The following is a 21,852-nucleotide window of genomic DNA, read 5'->3' as shown; positions in this document are numbered from 1 at the left end:
AGCTATCACTCTTCCTTCTTTACCCATGCTCCCGTCTACCTTACCGATCCTTTACTCACTTTTCCCTTGCTTCCCCTGCCTATACCATATTCTCCTTCACTTTTCTTCTTAATTCCTCCACCTTGTGTCCTTGCACCTCTTTTTCCATCTACATTTCCTTTCTTTCATCTCCCCTGTCACCTCTTCCACCTTTTTTCCGGAGCACACTTTATAACGTCCTCTCGCACGCCGCCATCTTTCCTTTCTATTATTTATATTTATTATTTATATTTTTATCATTTATGTTTAATATAATTATAATATTCGATTATACTTATTTTGTTTATAAAGATTATATGCTAATTATTGATATATGTATAATAAATACCCCATACAGCACACAAGTTTGCAGCAATATTGCAACAACATTGCAATATTGCAATGTTGTTGTTGCAATATTGCAATAACATTGCAATATTGCTGCAAACTTGTGTGCTGTATGGGACGTTAAATAAAAAAACATTTTCTTTTCTGTACGTCGTAGAATTTTGCCTGGGTGGCAGAAATGGACGCTTTGTAATGGTTGTTTAAAAATGGATAGAAGTGTATGGTTGGATATATCTTACTCAATAATTAATATATATAAAGAGAAATCTGATCATAAAATATTAGAATTTCTTAGTTGTTCCGAAGATCCTGCAATTGTCTATAGTTACCTGCACCATCACTTATCGTTATTAGTAAATTTGTTTTTTGAGAGTGATGAAATATTAACAAAAGTAAAACGACGTAAAATTCATACTTTGGTAGTTAATATTTTTTTTTCTACTATTGCGAGACATGGTAAGAACGAAGCAATACTTAAAGAAATAATGGATAATTATAATAAGATATTGTATAACCAATATTTTAATATGGATCTCTCGCTGTAAGCTTTTATTTTATAAAAATATATATTGCTTACCATTTCAAAAACTTTGTATTTAAATTTGTCTATTATAAAGCTTTATATATTTTTTTTTCATATAGAGTAATAAATATGAACGCAACATTAATAGTAATGATTAACAATGCATATTCCCAGAAGCAACTTTACGAGGTAAATTAAATGATAAACTTTTCATTTTTTAGTATTAATTTTTCATCAAAATATATCAAATATAAAGTGATAAATATAAGGCCAACTTATCGAGCTGAATATTCGAGATGTTCAGTCAACTACCAATTATTACATGTATAAATTAGAAAACTACAGTCATTATATTAAAACTAACGCAAATTACAATCATTCTATAAACGTTTCGACTGCACGCGGTCTTCTTCAGTATAATTATTGAAATATAAATTCTTACAATTCACATAATATCGAAATTTAATTATAGTTATTCAGAATCAAGAGTTTTTGAGCAATTAACGCGTGTTTTAATCCGTCCTGTCCAACAATGTTCGCCTCGATATGATCCCTGATTTTGTTCAGATCTCGGATAGTTTCATCGCCTTACAATGCGTCAATTTAACACAAAACGGACTGATTACTATTTTAATTTTAATTTTATTCATAAAGTTTTTGGAAGAATAACCGCAGATTATTTTAAACAATGGATTAATGCGAATTATTTGTTAATAAGAGCGAGAGCAAAATTGGAATTTTTAAGAAATTGTAAAAATGGCGATATTTTTCCTACACATTTAGAAGGTTTTTGCCGCATTAAATTTAACGTTTTTCATCACAGATCGATCAGAAGACTAGATAGTATGTTGTACAAATTCAAAACAAATGCGATGAGCATTGAAATCTTTGATTTGCATAGACAGGTAGAGTCATTACAAAATAGGATTTTTCATCTCACCAGCGGGTTATTTAATCGTTTACCTGTACTCGCGTGGAATAGAATTTTCAAACATCATAACATTGCTTTTAAAAATTGCCACAACAGATTGGTTACTGCACACGAAAAGAAATTCAATTGGCTTAAGAGAAAACAACACTATAAGTATATCAACAGCATCAAACCTATAGATATACATTGTTCTTTACATTTTGAAACTTCACAACCGACGAAAATATCACAAAATTCTCTCAGGGCAATCACTAATGATGCCAAGGAGATCAATATACACATAGAAGCCAATAAATTTCTCAATGATACAATTAACCCTTTGGAAAATACTAATAAAAAATGGTTTGTTAATCTTTCCAACACAGACATTCCGCCTAACGTTTCTAATCTGTTGCAAATGGGTGATAAATTCTGTCTTCCGAATATTAGTAAAAAAACAGCGATACATGAATTCATCAAGGACATAGAGAGTAATAGCAAACGAAATAATATTAATAATCTCACAACGATCAGAAATATCGCGGTTCCAAAATTTGCACAACTTCTGAACACGAAGGATAAAAATGACGTAAGTCAACAAAAATTACTTGGTGCACACAGAGATTTAATAAAATTTTGTAAAGACAATCCGAATGTTCTATTCACACGCGCGGACAAGGGTAATGCTACGGTGGCAATGGAAAGATCTCATTATATTAACAAAATGGAAAACGTTTTAAAAGATGTCAACACTTACACTATTGTTAAAAAAAATCCGTGCAAAAAAATAGAGAACGATTTGAATGATTTGTTGAAGAGATGGCTTAAGGAAGATTATATTTCAAAAAACGAATATTATAAATTACGTTGTAGTGATTCTCTCCTTCCAAAAGCGTATGGATTACCTAAAATCCATAAGGAAAACTATCCAGTTAGAATCATAGTTTCATCGGTTGATACAGCTCTATACTCGCTGGCTTCGTTTTTACAAAACACCTTACGAACTAGCCTACCCAAAGCGAAAAGTCATATTAATAATAGTTTTGATTTGTACAGCATATTGTCTGGTAAAAAGATTGATGAGAATGATAGGATGTTTTCCTTGGATGTGGTGTCTTTGTTTACGAACGTTCCTCTGGATCTTGCGATTGACGGTATTAACGATAGATGGGATCACATTGGAATAAATACTAAAATACCGAAAAACGAATTTTTGGGGGGTATAAAATTCATATTGACTTCTACATATTTTACATTTGATGACATAATTTATAAACAGACGTTTGGGACCCCTATGGGGTCACCGTTATCACCAATTATTGCAGACCTGGTTATGCAAGATCTTGAGGATACAGTTCTCAAAGCGTTGAATTTGGAATGTTTGTTTTATTTTCGTTATGTGGATGACATAATAGTGGCCACCTCTATGACTAATATGACTCAGATTGTGAATAATTTTAACAACTATCATGAAAGACTTAAATTCACGGTCGAACAAGAGGTTAACCATAGCTTGAATTTCTTAGATTTATCACTTAAAATTATTAATAACAAAATATATATAGATTGGTATCAAAAAGAAACCTTCTCAGGAAGGACGTTATCATTTTATTCAAACCACCCATTATGCCACAAAATTGGAATAATATATAACCTTGTAGACAGATGTCTATTGCTATCACATCCACTATTTTTTAATAAAAATTTGGAGTTAATTATTAATATACTCAGAAGCAATGGTTACCCTCTTGATCTGATTTTTAACAAAATTAATCATCGGATAGAACACATCATATCTAAGGGGAGCATTATAGAGAGACAGGCCAACATAGAAAGAACAAAAAGTATAGGAAATGACTCGGTCAATAAAAAATTCTTTGTCATTCCGTATATAGATGGGATCTCAGAAATGATTGTTTCCTCGGTAAAAAATAAAAATTGTATGGTAGGGTATAGATGTCTCAACAAACTGGATAATATTATTAAAGCGCAGAAAGATAAAACTAAACATCCATGCAATTCGAATGTGGTTTATAAGATCAGTTGCAATAATTGTAATGCATCTTATGTAGGCCAAACAAAGAGGCAATTGCAGACGCGAATGAAAGAACATAAAAATAATATTAGATTGGACTCAACGAAACATTCAGTAATTTCTGAACACATAATAAATGAACATCATACTTTTAATTGGGACAATGTTAAGATCATGGACAACGAAAATAATTATTATAAAAGACTCATTTCTGAGATGCTACATATCAAGGAACAAAAAGATGGACTAAATTTAAACAAAGATACGGAGTTACTTAGCGAGTCGTATTTTGATATTTTGGATATATTAGCGAGCAAGAAATAATAATAGGACAAATAGGACATTAACGAGTAAAACATAGATATTAGATCATATATAAACACGCACGCTCTCCGATCAAGTAGAGTTTAAAATGAGCTGTCTTTCTGTATTGTTGGTTTGTTATGTGTCATCCTTAATAACTGTTAATAAGTAGCAAAATTGTCAAGAAGAACGATGATAGGTAAGCATACTACCAATTGTAGGGGATACATATTATAATTTGGACATACGTTGATCGGTAATTTTTTATTAATCGCAGCGCCTACGGAACGGGTTAATTTCTCGCATATTAACGATGAAACTATCCGAGATCTGAACAAAATCAGGGATCATATCGAGGCGAACATTGTTGGAGAGGACGGATTAAAACACGCGTTAATTGCTCAAAAACTCTTGATTCTGAATAACTATAATTAAATTTCGATATTATGTGAATTGTAAGAATTTATATTTCAATAATTATACTGAAGAAGACCGCGTGCGGTCGAAACGTTTATAGAATGATTGTAATTTGCGTTAGTTTTAATATAATGACTGTAGTTTTATAATTTATACATGTAATAAATGGTAGTTGACTGAACATCTCGAATATTCAGCTCGATAAGTTGGCCTTATATTTATCACTTTGTTTTCAATATACGAGCGACAATTGTATTAATTTATATCAAATATACATATATAATGAACAATTTTTTTCCTTTAAATATCTCATATAGACATATACAGTCATATATATACATATATATATATATATATATATATATATATATATATATATACATATATACATTATGCTAATAGTTTAAAAAATTGTCGCAATTTCTTTTATAAAATAATTAATTATAAAATTACTGCTTAGTAAAAAATAAAATTTATTGTAGATACAAAAATTTGCAATTCATAATCAGCATTTTACTTTGAGTGTTAAAAACAAGTTAAAGGCACGTTCTGAAAAACTGTTCAGTCAGATGAAATTTTATGAAGATATGTATGCAAAGACTGCAAAGCTTTAATAGATCTATATCCGCTAAAAATTTAACTTCAATAAATACACCAACAATATTTCAATTAACGAACTGTTTATACATACCTATATACAATAATATTATGTGTACTGTTTTTATGTATAACTATCTATTAAATATTTAATAGTAATACACAGATGTTTGGCAAATATTATATATTAATATTAATCTATACAAGGTATGAACTTTATAAAGTATAATTAATACTTTATTAACTTATTAATATTTAAAAATTATATTTAATGTAATAATAAATATTAATAATGGTAGTAATTTAATCAACCAACTCTGGCTATTTAATATATCTTTATTTAATATTCACGACGTAATATTATCGAGCGTAGACTTTTTGACTCTTTACCTCGACAGTTACTCACGAATTTTACTGAACTTAATAGGGAGAGAATTTTGATTTTTAAAAATATGACAAAAAACAAATTAATTAATAAATTCAATGCATTGCTACGTAAGAATAATGTAGTCGTGAATCCTTTTATTTATATGGACAAATCCAAATGGATTAGTAATCTAAGTAATAAAGTGATACCGGATAAAGTACTTGATCTGTTAAGCCTTGGTGATAATTTTGGTTTACCAATACAACAAGGTGTTGGGAGGGATTGTGTTAGTACCGCACTTGAGATAGTTAAAAGTCTAGAGGTGAGTATTGACAGGATTCCTTCTAACTTACGTGAAACAACTAGGATTTCGGTAGCTAATTCTATCAGGAATTTTTTAACCACACAAAGGCATATTAATTTTATAGACAAGTATATTCTCAGATGTTTTTTGAGTCAAAAAAGTTTCTAAAGGATAACGATGATATTATTGTTACTAAGGCTGACAAGGGACAAACGACGGTGATCCTTAATAAGATTGACTATATGGAAAAGATGGAAGTTTTATTAAATGACAAATCGACTTACAGAAAAATCAATAAAAATCCTGTCAAAAAATTAACTAATAAAATGCATTCTCTCATCAAGTCTTGGCTCGATAATGAATTGATAGACATGACCACTTATAATTATTTAAATGTAACCAACGGGAACTTACCACGATGTTACGGATTACCGAAAATCCACAAAATCGATTGTCCATTACGAATTATAGTGTCTTCATTATGTAGTCCGTTGTATAATCTTTCTAACTACATCCATAATATACTTGTTAATTCGATTAAGAAACCGGGATCTTTTGTTAAGGACGGTTGGTCCTTCGTCGAGAGTATTAAGAATAAGGTGATTACTGATAACGAATTACTAGTGTCATTAGACGTTACCTCCCTGTTTACGAACATTCCGAAAGAGTTAGTAATCAGCGGCGTAAAAAAGCGTTGGATGGACATTTCAACCAATACGAAATTCAATCTTTCCCAATTTTTATATGTGATTGAGTTCATATTAGACTCTACTAGTTTTGTTTTTAATGGACAGTATTATGAACAGATTTTTGGCAGTCCTATGGGGTCTCCGCTCTCACCCATATTAGCGGATATCGTAATGGACGATTTAGAGACTAACTGCCTAGAAAGATTGAGTTTCAAAACCACGTGGTTCTGCAGATATGTGGATGATATTTTTGCAATTATCCCATGCGAGGGTGTTGATGAAATTTTGTCGGTGTTTAATGATTACCATCCTAGATTAAAATTTACTCACGAAATTGAAAGTAACGACTCGATTAATTTTTTGAACACTACTGTGATGAGAAAGAATGGTATTCTACTAACTAATTGGTTTATGAAACCCACTTGTTCGGGTAGATATATCAATTATTATTCAAACCATCCCTTTAAATACAAAAAGAATACCATTTTTAGTCTGGTCGATCATGCGATTTTATTATCGGACGACAGTTTTCATCCAGCAAACATCGCTAGGGTTAAATCGATACTGATAAACAATGGTTTTCCGTCGAATGTGGTTAATAAGTATGTAAAAAATAGGCTAAAATTACTTGAGACACGAAAAAATGATGATCGCAATGTTGACAATGATAATTTAGTCAGTGAAAAATTTGACCACATTATAAAATTACCGTACGTCAAAGAATTAAGTGAAGACGTTTCGAGATTATTGCAATCTACGGGCATGCAATGCGTTTATTGTATACCGAAAAAATTGAATACACTAATCAAACGTGTCAAAGATCCTTTGCCCTTAAAAGAAAAAACAGGAGTTGTATACAAAATTAACTGCGCAAATTGTTCCTCATCATACGTCGGTCAGACTAAACGACAATTAGGCACACGCATAAAAGAACATTTTAATAACATAAAGGTACACAATAGTAATTATTCGGTTATTAGTAATCATAAATTCGATAATGGTCATGATTTTGATTGGTCCGCTCCTGAAATTTTACATCATGAGAAATATGTACGAAAAAGAGAAATCGCGGAGATGTTTTTTATCAAAAAATTTGACAACACAATCAATTTACAAAAAGACACGGATAATCTAAATATTGTTTACGATAAACTAATAAAGGTCGTTTAGTTTGATCGAAGTAATGAGTATATAAAGAGCTTGTAACCAACACAACAATATAGTTAATTGTTTCACATTACATACAGGGTTAGTCCGGAAAGTAATGCGTCGCATTTTTTTGTGACGCGACTATACATCGCAGAGCGATGGGACCGGTTGGGGAGGAAGGGGGGTACCCTTAGTTTTCCAACGGTAGGTCGCTCAATTGTTTCCATGCGCTTGGAAGGTTAGGACGGCTTATTCTGTGAACCTCTGCTTAGTGGTCGCGTCGAACTTGTGATGGAGAGAACGATAGAGCAACGCTATGCGATAAAGTTTTGCGTGAAGCTGGACAAGACGCCGCTGGAAACTTTTGAAATGCTCAAGAAAGTTTTCGGGGACGATTGCCTTTCCAAATCGCAGTCAAACAGATGGCACAAGATGTTTAGAGAAGGTCGGAAGGAGGTCGCCGACGAGGCCCGCGCAGGACGCCCGTCAACATCGCGAACGGACGACAATGTGACTCGTGTGCGCCAATTATTGAATTCAGACCGTCGAATGAATGTTCGCTTAATGTCGGAATTATTGAACTTGCCGAAAACGATTGTTCACGAGATTGTATCGGAAGACTTGGCCATGCGGAAGATTTGCGCAAAACTTGTGCCCAGAGTGTTGACCGATGCGCAAAAGCAACACCGAGTGGAAGTTTGTGAAGAACTCAAGCAGCCGCCCTACAGTCCCGACTTGGCCCCGGCGGACTTTTTTTTATTTCCTCGGCTGAAAAGGGAGCTCAAAGGACAACAGCTCGAGTCGGTTGACAACGTACAAGCTACTTCGACGGCCTCCCTGAACAGCATCCCAGTCAAGGAGTTCCAGAAATCTTATGACGCATGGAAATCGCGTTGGCAAAAATGTATTGACGCAGAAGGGTCATACTTCGAACAATTTTAAGTTGTTTTACCTATGCGATCAATAAATTCTTTTTTAAAAAAATGCGACGCATTACTTTCCGGACAAACCCTGTATATCATGTCACATTTTAAGATCAGAAATTAAGTTTATATATAGAAAGTTGTGTTTAAGGTAGGATACATATTAATGTGTGGAAATAATTATTGTTACTCAGTTACTTTTTAATTAATTTTTTAATTTTAATTTTCTAATAATTGTCATTATTATAATTTGTAGCACTTGATAAGGGCCAAAACCCATGGCCGAAACGTCGTGAATATTAAATAAAGATATATTAAATAGCCAGAGTTGGTTGATTAAATTACTACCATTTTTAATTATCATCTGGTGACTTCAGAGATTTTTACATCTTTTAATAAATATTAATATTAATAGTAATATTAGTATTAATATATTAATATTAATAGTAATATTAGTATTAATATTAGAATTACTCTTTTCATTAATTTTGACGATTATTATTATTTTAACGTTAACACATTTATAATGTTATATATATTAATTATTTTAATTGTATTGTAATATAACAAATAGTATAACAAGATTTAATGTAATAATAATTGTAATCCTAAATTTTTACTTCTGTATGTTTATTTTGTATTTTCTAAAAAATTCTTTTATATCGTTTTAAATATATGTATAATACATTTGAATAATATTGTCACACAAATCTTTTTATATACATGTACATTTTTTTATCTCAATTTTTCTGTATTTCAAAATATTGTTTTTTTTAACTATTTTTCTTCTCATGTTATATGTGTATCAAATATATCATCAAATATATATATATATATATATATATATATCTCATTAAATAAGATGAAATAAAATCAAAATGTGTAAATATATATAAATATAAATAAAATATATTTTCTTTTATATTTATTAAAGAAGAAGGTAAAATTTAAAAAGTTAAAAAAAATAAAATTTAAATCTCTGAACCTATTCTTCCATTATAATTGAGTATTTAATATGTGTATTTTTAGTAAGATAATTTTATAGAGAATGAAGAAGTCAAGTTAATATGAAATCAGAGAAATTATATTGTGAGTCACCAATTTAGCTTCAAATACATTGAATTTGAAAATTTAAATATTTTAGGGCATTAAGAACTAGATGGTACTGCTTAAGTATAAAAACAATATTATTTTTTAAAAAAATTAAATGATTAGGTAAAGTGCATAAATTTTAACAATTTCTAAAAATTCATCAAAAGACATGGTATATGTATACAGGGTTTTCCAGACTTGACGTGCCACCCGTTAATGGGAGTTTCTTGAGATCATTTCGAGATGAAAATCCTAATAGTAAAATGTCGAAGCTACAATAGTTTTCAAATAAGAAAGATTTATAATTGACTAATCAAACCGTCCGAATTTCGCGCACTCAGGCATGGCATATTAAACAGTAGTGAAGATGTTTTCAAGCACTCAATTCTATTCTCGAAATTGAAATAATTCTAACAATGAGTATAAAAATCACGCTCGTTAAATTGAAAAATAACTAATAATTAAAAGGCTAATATGAGCTACAATGTGTGGATGGAAACCAAATAAATTAAAATTCTTGATTAGAAATTATGTGGTACGTTTCTGCACATACTTGTGCTTCTTCAGCTACTATATATTTAAATTTTACATCAATAAACCAATTCGTAACACTATATTTCATGATCTATAAAATAAAGATCCTAAATTAATTATAAGTCAACTCAATCATTAAAATTTTTTTAAAAATTATGTAATCTCACCATCACTAGATCAAAGTAATTAAATAAAAGAGTTATTAATATTTCGACTCAGAGAACTGCGAATTTCCCTGATTATTCAAGATTCATATGTTAACAGAACCAACGTTTGATAATAACTCAACATCATTTGACATCAAAATGCATCATTTTGATGGCAAATGATGCATTTTGACATCAAAATGATGTCATAATAATTACTGTAGCTATCTGGGTTTAACAATAACTCAAAGATAACGAAGCTCCGGTGATAGATGCACGTCGAGCAGTCGCTAATCAAAAACGTAGTCGCTAGTCAAAAACCATAATCGTAATCGTTAAGACATAAAAGGAAAGGCTACTAATAAGTCGAAATAAATTAGAATAATTTAAGAAACATGAGTGAAGTTAAATAAGTGTACTCAACATATAAAATCTTAGTTATTTTCAACGTAAAACATTAAATAAAAGCTGTAAAAAATTTAAAGAAAAGTGCGAAAGAGTTTAAGTGGAGCCTGAAGCTGAAGTTCCAGCATCTTAGCCGGCAAACAAACTCTTTAAAAAAGGTACTATCCTGTGCTATTATAAAAAGAGGCTTTTTATTTACAACAATATTTCATATTAAGAAAAAACATATTTTTGCACTTTTGTGCTGTAATTATTATTGTACAGTTTTCTATATTATAATATATAAGAAATTAAATTTAGATAAGAAATATAGATTATTTAGATATTGAAATCCACACTACCTATAATAATTATTAAAAATTTTATTGTTATTATGCTTTTTAAATAACTTATATATCAATTTTTCTATTACATTGTATACAATTTATTGTATACAATTCTATACAAATACAGTTCTATACAATTTAACATAAAGTTTTCTTTTACGATCATTATTTTTGTCTGTTGGTTCACGCTATTAACAGCCAATAATATTCAACTCTTGGAAATTCTCAATTATAAAAATGACGACTTTTCTAACACAGTGATCACTTCTATTGGTCAGAATTTTATCAATAGTCCTCTGATAACTTGTCTGAACCTCACGAATATTGGCATCCAGAGCATCCAGAACGGCGCCTTTGACAAACTACTCAATTTAAGTCAACTGTTTATTTCTAATAACAACATCAAATTGGATGAACTCTTCAACTTTGGGGGTCATGAAAATTTGAGGGTTCTTATTCTGAATAACGCAATTAAGACTAATTTCTGTTATTATAATCCACATTCCTATTATCATTATCTTATCTCTCTGTACAAATGATATTGTGGCGATAAATGCCACAAACATATTAAAGTACATATAATATAAAATTTACACGAAATAAAAATATATGACAAGCGACGAGTGTTAAGGATATCGCGACCGGTGACACAAAATAATAAATAAATAAATAAGCGTCTAGCATGACGAAGGTAGATTATGATTTCCGAACAGAATAAAAAGCGAAAGTTCTTCATAATAATAGATAGGCTAATCACCTAAAAATAAAAATAAGGTCGTGGAAAAATCGAGAGAAGCAAGACAATACGCGGCCTCGAAGGGCAGATAGATTTTGACTCGCGCTCGCGATACACGGTTTTCCTCGGTGGAGAGTTAAAGTCTGTATTTGATAATCCGAATAAACGCAGTAAAAGACAATATAATTATAACACCTAATAACTATTCCATCTTAACGATCCTCTCCCGATTCGCGATATTGATAAAACAATAATTAACGAACTAAGCTACACACTCGCCCAAAATATATATAACGTGCAAACTTCTATAGAAGAAACTCCATTATTAAAATTGAAGATTCTAGATCTTTCCAATAACCATAAGAGATAATAACTTTTTAAAGTTATTGTCAAATAGTACTTTCTTGACCTTTACAATAACTCGCTCACTTCATTGGCATTTGATAAGAAACAAGTAAACTTGTTAGTATTATACATGGATAACAACAATTTAAAATATGTAAAATACAATGCCCATAAATCATTTGTAACAGATCACCCTTTCCCGACGCCACGGATCGGCTCGTCGGTGCCAGGATTCGGGAAGAGGGGAGACTCAGATTCGCAAGAACCACACGGTTGTTCTGGTAAAAACAGGGTTTATTCAAGTCACCTTTCAATGGTTGACTGGCTATTTAGTCCACAGGTACAGAGAATATTAAGACGGACGAAACGCGACCAGATTATTCGGACGCGAGCACGACTTATAACTAGAAATTACAAGGAGAGGTACGACGAACGAAATATATCCAACGCGGACGCGGATACGGGCGCCCTGAAAAGGGCGAGCTCCGTAGAGCACGGGTAATTTACGGACAGGATCCGGTAACCGAAAACACTCGGTCTACGCGACGAGAACGCTCGTCGGCCGGGATAGTTTACGGACAGGACCCGGTGACCGAGAACACTCGGCCTACGCGACGAGCACGCTCGTCGGCCGGGATAGTATACGGACAGGACCCGGTGACCAAGAACGCTCGTCGGCCGGGATAGTTTACGGACAGGACCCGGTGACCGAGAACACTCGGCCTACGCGACGAGAACGCTCGTCGGCTGGGATAGTTTACGGACAGGACCCGGTGACCAAGAACACTCGGCCTACGCGACGAGAACGCTCGTCGGCCGGGATAGTTAGGAGCTTAGGATTCGAGGAGTGATCTCTGAGAACGCTCGAGAGACCGGAGCGGGACTGGGGTGAGAAGCCTCGACTGGGTCGCCTTTATACCCGTCAGTCAACCCCCTTCAGGCTAGTCTTGGAGTGGGGTGGCTGGTCGGGTGGGGCAAAAAGGCAAATTTCCATCGCGTTTATTATATGGCCCCGAAAGGGGTCGTTTGCATGAGCGCGGGCGGTTGGTCGGTCCTGCGCGTGCGCGGCGCCTAGTGACGATCAATCGGGTTGTCACATTACCCTCCCTTTTCACGGGGGGGAGGGGTAACCGGTGGTTCATCTGTGGCTGTCCATGCCGGTTGAACCGGATGATCCAGCGACCAGTTGGGGTGCGTACCTTGTATCGCCGTGAGATGGTGGCGGCGTGGTACGGGACGTCAACTGTTTGGCCGTCCCCCAGGGTGACTCGTATGGGACGTGGCTGGCCCTGGTGTGTCGCTGGCAATGTTGGATCCCTGCTGGTCGGCGGTTGACGCGGTGTCGGCTGGAGTGGCGTCACGGATGGCAGACCAGCAGTGGGAACCGCCGATTGGTCCGCCGCGGCAGGAGGTGCCGATTGGTTGGATGGCGGGGGCGACAACGTGATGCGTAAACGAGCCCACAGATCGACTCCGATAAGTACCTCACTGCTGAGGTTGTCCAGGACCTGGAAACGGTGGCGGACAGAGCGAGGGCCGATTCGGAGGGCGAAGCGGACTAAACCGGAGGTGGGTGCCCTAGACCCGTCGGCTAAATTGACCGGTTTTTCAGATGGCTGGATCTGGAGGCCGTGTTCGGTCAGACGTCTGGCCATGGCGGCGTTTACGAAGGACACTTCCGACCCGGAATCGAGAAGTGCCCAGGCGGTGAACCGGCGAATCCGAACCAGTAAATGCGACCGTGGCGTGTACTCTATCTGGATGCGGGTCGGGCGGTGACCGCCTCGCTTCCGACCCGCTGGTCGTTTCCCGTCGGAGGATGGCAGTCCCGTGTTAGAACGTAATCCTTCCCGCACTGCGAGCAAAACTTCCGCGCTGGGCGGTGGCAATCGAGCCGCGTGTGCCCTCGCTGTTTGCACCGCCAGCAGCAGTTCGAGCGGTCATATGTAGTGGCGGCAAGATTTGCCTCGGTAGGTCGTGAGGCTTCGCGGCGTTATTCTTGGCGGCGTCGGTGAATTTCTTCCCACATGGCGGCACGGCTGTACAGCTCAGAAATGGTGTGCAGTTCGTCCAGTCGAACGTATAACTGGAGTTCTGGGTCAGCGTTTTCGTATAATTGTTCGGTACTGGCTTGTGTAGCCGCCAGCCCGACGCATCATTGTCTGTACGGCGGTAGCGTATCGAGTGAAAGCCTCCCCTGGCTTTTGTCGCCGGCCTTGTATTTCTCGCACGGTTGTTCTGATAAAAACAGAGTTTATTCAAGCCACCTTTCAATGGTTGACTTGCTATTTAGTCCACAGGTACAGAGAATATTAAGACAAAACGCGACCAGATTATTCGGACGCGAGCCCGACTTATAACTAGAAATTACAAGGAGAGGTACGACGGACGAAATATATCCAACGCGGACGCGGATACGGGCGCCCTGAAAAGGGCGAGCTCCGTAGAGCGCGGGTGATTTACGGACAGGACCCGGTGACCGAGAACACTCGGCTCACGCGACGAGAACTCTCGTCGGCCGGGACGGCTTACGGACAGGACCCGGTGACCGAGAACACTCGGCCTACGCGACGAGCACGCTCGTCGGCCGGGATAGTTTACGGACAGAACCCGGTGACCGAGAACACTCGGCCTACGCGACGAGAACGCTCGTCGGCCGGGATAGTATACGGACAGGACCCGGTGATCGAAAACGCTCGGCCTACGCGACGAGAACGCTCGTCGGCCGGGATAGTATACGGACAGGACTCGGTGACCGAGAACACTCGGCCTACGCGACGAGAACGCTCGTCGGCCGGGATAGTTTACGGACAGGACCCGGTGACCGAGAACACTCGGCTCACGCGACGAGAACTCTCGTCGGCCGGGACGGCTTACGGACAGGACCCGGTGACCGAGAACACTCGGCCTACGCGACGAGCACGCTCGTCGGCCGGGATAGTTTACGGACAGGACCCGGTGACCGAGAACACTCGGCCTACGCGACGAGAACGCTCGTCGGCCGGGATAGTATACGGACAGGACTCGGTGACCGAAAACGCTCGGCCTACGCGACGAGAACGCTCGTCGGCCGGGATAGTATACGGACAGGACCCGGTGACCGAGAACACTCGGCCTACGCGACGAGAACGCTCGTCGGCCGGGATAGTTTACGGACAGGACCCGGTGACCGAGAACACTCGGCCTACGCGACGAGAACGCTCGTCGGCCGGGATAGTTTACGGACAGGACCCGGTGACCGAGAACACTCGGCCTATGCGACGAGAACGCTCGTCGGCCGGGATAGTTAGGAGCTTAGGATTCGAGGAGTGATCTCTGAGAACGCTCGAGAAATCGAAACGGGACTGGGGTGAGAATCCTCGACTGGGCCGCCTTTATATCCGTCAGTCAATCCCCTCCAAGCTAGAAAAGGCGAATTTCCATCGCGTTTATTATATGGTGGTGGTGGTGGAAAGGAGCCGTTTGTATGAGCGCGGGCGGTTGGTCGGTCCTGCGCGTGCGCGGCGCCTAGTGACGATTAATCGGGTCGTCACACATTAATTCGTATAATCTGGATAATCAATATAATCGACTTTACGGATTTAATCAACGTTCATCATATGAATATAATCTGCATGATTATGGCCTAGCGATGGCTGGCCTAGAAAATCTGCATTATCTTTCTATTTCTGGAAACAAAATTGATTTTATTTTATCAAACGCTTTCAAGTACACTGATAAATTTGTCTATTTGAAATTGTCTATTAATAATATAAATTACTTACATCCAGATATATTTGAAAAAATGCAGTCTTTGAGATGGCTCGATTTGAGTTTCAACAAGTTCGAGGATGTACCGCACATTTCAAGTGAAATCAGCGTTTTGTCTTTTAATTGTAACAATATCAAGAGTTTAACTGCGAATGCTTTTGCGCAAATGCCAAAATGAGTGAAATTATTATTGGCGGGGAATCAGATCGTCGAGATTAATGTTAAAGCGTTTTCTCAACTTTCGTTTTTAGAAGTATTCGATCTTTTGAAGAACAAATTGAGTTTTCTACCAAACGGATGGAGCGAGTCTTTCATGTCTTTAAAATATTTGGATTTGAACGATAATAAGTTTATTTCTTTAGAGTCTTTATCTCTCACAAGAGTGTTATTGTCATTGATGGAGGTGAATCTGGCGATAAATCCACTAGAATATTTAGATGTTAGCTATTTCAAAAACTTGCCGCAGAATCTTACTATAAATTTGATGCGGAATCAAATTTTGTTAGAACTGGAATTCTGGACGCTGGAATTCTAATATATGCCAAGACAAAATATCTTTAAATTAAAATTACAATGCTGTAGATATGTTATTTTCTTGCAATTCAGCATTTGAAAAATCCTAAACTTTTTATGTAAAACAGCTTAAATAAATCCAACGCCTATATGGAAAAAACAATTTTTATTATTGTATTGTGTTAATTATATTACATTATTTTATATATATATTGTATTAATTATATTATATCTGCATATATCATTTCTTTATACTTATATAATAAAATCATTCCTTCTTATTTATGAATGTGTGTATAATATATTCTATTCTATAAAACCAATTTAATTCGCGCTTATATAGCTATATAGATAGAATTTAATAAGCTCTACTATTAACAAATCTGCTTATAAATACTAAATTTATGTAGCATTAATTTTATATATATATATATATATATATATATATATATATACACACATAAACTATTATATTTTTTTACAAATAGATTATTTGGTTAATTTATGGAAACAATTATTTTCCTTGACGAATATAATATCAAAAAATATATTAGTGTTTTTTAACTATATAGTCAGCAATTATATAATTATATTAAACAGAAACAAGAAAATTATTTATAAAATTTATATTATTTAATATTTACTCTATAAATTAAAATTAAATTGCTTTTTTTCTCTCACATATTTTTCTGTTTCGATTTCAGATATTTATAGCGAAGCTCTTCAAACACAATGTAAAAAATGTAATGAAAAGCAAAAGAAAATAATAGACATAATAGTCCACTGCGGTATACAAAAAATCAACCCGTCCAATGGGAAAATATTGTTAAGAAGAGTGTAGAAGATATGAAAAAGAAAAGTGCTGCTTAATATATAAATTGCTAATAAATATATTGCAAAAGGTGATAAGAATACGACGGAATTCGAAATATTATCTATAATATTATGAAATTATAAAATTTTTTATATTTAAAATCTTTTCATAAAAAAAACATAATGTTATAATTTATCACTAATAATACATTTTTATTATATAATTGATTAATGTGAATTGTATTGTAGTATATTATATATGTTATTGAAATAAAGTTTTACATGTAATATGCAAAATATAATTTTAACTTTTTATGCATGTTTTATTACAATCATCAATTTTTGTAATATATTTTTTATTTGTAATATTTTTTATATTAAAAAGTATGCGCACGTGCGCGCGCGCGCGCAAGCACACACACACACACACACATACACAATAATCTAAAAAGGATTACCCTGCATTAATTCAATGGAAAATGGATTTTCATCAAATTAAAAAATATAATATATATATATATATATATATATATATATATATATATATATAGCTGAATTTTTGACATGTTATAGTTTAAGGCATTCTAATCAAAAGATGTAATAGCCTCAAAAATAATGGATAGTTACTGCGAGTTACAACCATCTCACATATAGCAAGAGTTTTTCGTGATTGACCTGGCTTTAATTAGAAACCATCTATTATTTAGCTTTGAGCCTATTACATTTTTTGTTCGACAGATCATGAGCTACAAACATATGAGACTAACTAACTGATTTTACCAAGATTCAATTTTATATATAGAATTAGTGCGGGATTTTTGAATCTAATAAGATCATAAATAAAATTAAATTTTAGTAAAATTAGCTGATTTTCTCATATGTTGTAGTTTATGAGCTGCCAAATAATAAATTTAATAGGGTTAAAGCTACCCAGGTAGCAAGCATACGTCATTGTGACGTGGAATGACGTCATTAAACGTCAAAATAATGTCAGTTTTCTACTTGGGTAAATAATAGTACTGAAAAAAAAGAGGAGAATACTGATTTTCAGCCAGTCAAACATAAAAAACTTTCCCTGCGAGATGTTTGACTGATGTAACTCGCAGTAACTGTCCATTATTTAGCTTCGAGGCGATTACATCTTTTAATCAGAATGCCTTAAACTATACAACATATATTAAAAATTCAGTTAATTCGACAAAAAGCCATTTTCTATTAAATTAGTGCGGGATTCTCTTTTACTGAATTTCATTTCAGATAAATATAAATACGATTTTGTATGTTTTCTATCAAATCATTATAACTTTGTTACTAATCATTTCTTTATATTGCATATTCAAAATTTAACATTATTCGCATTTGTAACATTTACATATATCAATTAGTTTTACATATTTACAGTTTTATTATTATCATTATTATTATTAACTTCAAATAATAATAATTACATATCGTACATACTTGCAATGATATATTACGGAAAAGATGTCTCGAGGTAAATATTTTCTTTATTTTTTAAATATTAAGAATAAGTTTTAAGATTAAAAAACATACAACTTTCAAATAGAAAAATCTTTTACTAACTTACAAAAAACTTTTGCAAGTTTCTATGTAAATATTTCTATAAGCTAATTAAAACTAAAATAATCATTAATAGTTATATTAATTAGATTGTATCACATATTGCATTATGTATTTGCTTGCGTCTTTTAAAATATTACATATATTACATATATTACATATATTTTTGATGCATATCGTATATCTTATCGAACTCTATAAAATTTAAAGGAAAACAGAAAAAAAGAATAGGAAAAAAGTAAAATCCTTATTCAACAGTATGTGAAAATAATGGAAATATTATATAATTAAAATTTTTTAAATTAAATTTTATATATAGGTATTTATTTTTGATGATCTTGATCTACAAGAAAGATTAGATCTTATCTTTCTAAGATAAGGCAGCATAATATGAAATAGTAATAATAATAATATACGAAGATAATATAAACTTATAATAATATCACATAGAAGTCATGGAATGCGGTAATTATACATATATTACATACGAGATTAATATGCAGAATAATTAATCACTATCCGAGGTTTCTAAACCTATTTCGTCAACATTAATTATTAATGCAGGTATCTTATCAATTATTTTATCAGCTAAATAGTCGATCTCCCACATCTTTTTTTTTCATTTCTAACTTGTCTAATAAAATTACTCCAATATTCAGTTGTCATTTGATTAATACCTTGTTCAAGTAATAATTTTACATCTTTTAAAAAGGTTTTATTATTATTCTTCACGTATTCCTTAACCATTGACCACACCATTTCAATTGGATTAAGTTCACAATAATATGGAGGTAATCTGAGAACTGTTTTATTGTCCTGTTTTGCCATTTCATCTATGACATATTTATCAAACCTGTTTTTTTGTAACGCAACAATTTGCAAAAGTTCGGCCTTTACCATGTCTTCTGATATTTCTTTTCCTTTATCTTCTAACCATTTTATTATTTCGCATTTTTTCCACGAAGCATTTGGCAGTTGTTCCAATTTCACGGAATGACACGAAGCGTTGTTCATAACAATAACAGCATTGTCGTCTAGTGATGGTAAAATATTTTTGAACCATTTGAGAAATGTGTCGCTGTCCATCTCATTGTGATGATCCCCGATATATTTCCTCGTTTCGAAATATAGAAGCCCGCCAGGAACAAAACCAACAGCACTGCCAATATGCAGAGCAGCAATTAATCGTTTGCCTTTTTTGCTTGGATTAGCTGATTCTGTAGTCAACCCTCGGAGAAATGCGCTTCCATTATTAGATTCAACTGTTTTATCCATCCAATCTCTATTCGTGATGTCATTGAGGTTAATCAAAGTCTCAGCCACGTAATAAATTTGCCGACCCTATTCTCGGTATCTCTTAATAATAGTCCTCAAGTAATTTCTCCTCCAAATAATTATATCATCTTTTTCTATCAGGTTGCGATATTGGACAGTATGTATAAAATTTAGTTCCTTTAACAATGCGTGAAAGGTCGATCGTTTAAAATTGGGAAGACTTTCGTCAGCGTTTACGGCTTGTAAAATTTTATTCAATGTTGGTAATTCATTATTAAAATAAAATTCGTGAACTTTTCTCCGTATAGCATTCTTGTCACATTCGTTAATTTTATCTTTAATAATTAGGCGACGTTTCGTTAATTTTGGAGATAAAACCTCTGGTTTCATATTCTCCATTAATGTATTTTTTATACTGTTAATACAAATACCCGTTTGTTTTGACTATTGAATAATAGCATCTTTCTTGAACATTGTTGGATTGTCTTTCTTCAATTTTTTATATAAATCAATAATTATGAGCTTCTGATTGATGTGGACCACCTGAAAGTATACAAATGAAAAATATACATTACAAAAAAAAGCAATACAATATATAATTTTAAGTTGCTATGTGAACATGTTAATTTTTCATAAACATTATATTATCGAATTATGCAGAATATTTCAACATTTAATGTATTCAGACATAAAGAACAAGTTAGTTTTTGTTATGTATGAATTTTTCAATTTCAATCAAAACAAATTTAATGTATTGCCCAGATAATCAAGTATGCCCAAATAACGTATAAAAATAAGATGCTAGCAATCAATGCTGGTTCTTTGCTAGGAATATGAATTAAATGTTTGAGTAGCATGACGTTAACATTTTGTCATAATCAAATGCTCAGCTAAAGAAGAAACATATCAAACAAGCATACTGTTAACAAAAAGTTAGCATATAATGTTTTTAATTTGCTAACAGATATAAATATGTTGCTATCATTATGTCAGCATTAATTGTCAACATCTATTTAATTCTAATGCCAGCATAATGTTTAAAACGTGTAAATGTTTCATTTCCGACATTAAATGTTAGCAAACAATAGCACAATAGATGACATAGATGCATAGTAAAATCTTTGTTAGCAACATGAAAGCAATTTGTGTTCACACTACTAGTTATCTGGGTGATTTGACAGCTGATGAGAAAGTTATATTCAATTGTTTTGGCACTTTTTAGTTTGAAATTTCAACACTGCACACACACAAGAAAAATATATTTTAAAATTCAAAAATTTATTTGAATAGAGTCACGAGTAAATATCTATTTACTTGATACATATAAATTTTAATATAATAATATCCCAGATAGCAAGCATATATCATTTTGACGTCAAATGATATCATATATTTAATAATACCAGTTTGCTACTTGGGATTACTTCAATTAATGTTTTACTAAAAGGCTCTTAAATGTGTAATATATATTAAATATAAATAATATAGATGCAAAAGTTAAACGTAAATGTTAGTACGCCAATTTTGGTGAAATTATAATTTTTCATTGAAAAGCTCAATAAAGTGTGCTCAAAACATAAATTATATATCATAGAAACAAGGTTGAGTAAGTTAATGATTTTTTAAAACTGAGTTAAAAGAGTTAAAATTAGTTGCTTATAAAATTAATTTAGTTGAATTAAAAGATGCATAAACAAAAAATTAATTCAGTTAAAGTTAAGTTAAGATTGAATTACCTGAAGTTAAATAAAAA

General features: G+C 33.7%; 3 protein-coding genes and 1 long non-coding RNA gene across 4 annotated transcripts; 3 read left to right on the top strand and 1 right to left on the bottom strand.

Moving 5' to 3' along the window:
- The first annotated feature begins 500 nt into the window (after positions 1-500).
- On the top strand, positions 501-5,348 carry LOC114940632 (uncharacterized). Its single transcript, XR_003821499.2, has 3 exons — positions 501-907; positions 1,009-1,078; positions 5,037-5,348. It is a non-coding gene; the product is annotated as an uncharacterized LOC114940632 (long non-coding RNA).
- A 333-nt stretch (positions 5,349-5,681) lies between these two features.
- On the top strand, positions 5,682-11,625 carry LOC114940626 (uncharacterized). The gene is made up of 3 exons (XM_085488990.1): positions 5,682-5,840; positions 5,963-6,851; positions 11,345-11,625. The coding sequence occupies exons 1-3, from the start codon at positions 5,682-5,684 to the stop codon at positions 11,623-11,625; spliced, it is 1,329 nt and encodes a 442-aa protein (XP_085345116.1).
- Positions 11,626-15,732: 4,107 nt separating this feature from the next.
- LOC114931666 (toll-like receptor 9) lies at positions 15,733-16,452 on the top strand. The gene is given in 1 exon segment (XM_085488981.1): positions 15,733-16,452. A coding segment is annotated over 1 exon segment (654 nt). The 5' UTR covers positions 15,733-15,798.
- A 2,679-nt stretch (positions 16,453-19,131) lies between these two features.
- Positions 19,132-21,657, bottom strand: LOC114940625 (uncharacterized). Its single transcript, XM_085488985.1, has one exon. It carries the CDS (start codon positions 20,097-20,099, stop codon positions 19,413-19,415), a length of 687 nt encoding a protein of 228 aa, XP_085345111.1. The 5' UTR covers positions 20,100-21,657; the 3' UTR covers positions 19,132-19,412.
- Between the last annotated feature and the right edge of the window lie 195 nt (positions 21,658-21,852).

The sequence above is a fragment of the Nylanderia fulva genome, unplaced genomic scaffold, assembly GCF_048542155.1.
Source record: "Nylanderia fulva isolate GAGA-0341 unplaced genomic scaffold, ASM4854215v1 Scaffold1137, whole genome shotgun sequence".
In the NCBI taxonomy this organism is placed as follows: domain Eukaryota; kingdom Metazoa; phylum Arthropoda; class Insecta; order Hymenoptera; family Formicidae; genus Nylanderia; species Nylanderia fulva.
This window is presented reverse-complemented; position numbering and strand designations above follow the sequence as displayed.

What these genes read in the sequence shown, in the direction of transcription:
- LOC114940625 (XM_085488985.1), bottom strand. Translation starts at nt 20,099, where the DNA reads ATGGATAAAACAGTTGAATCTAATAATGGAAGCGCATTTCTCCGAGGG.
- LOC114940626 (XM_085488990.1), top strand. Translation starts at nt 5,682, where the DNA reads ATGGACAAATCCAAATGGATTAGTAATCTAAGTAATAAAGTGATACCG. An exon ending in AGATAGTTAAAAGTCTAGAG is followed by an intron (nt 5,841 to 5,962) that starts GTGAGTATTGAC and finishes GTATATTCTCAG; the next exon opens with ATGTTTTTTGAGTCAAAAAA. An exon ending in ATTTACTCACGAAATTGAAA is followed by an intron (nt 6,852 to 11,344) that starts GTAACGACTCGA and finishes TTTCTAACACAG; the next exon opens with TGATCACTTCTATTGGTCAG.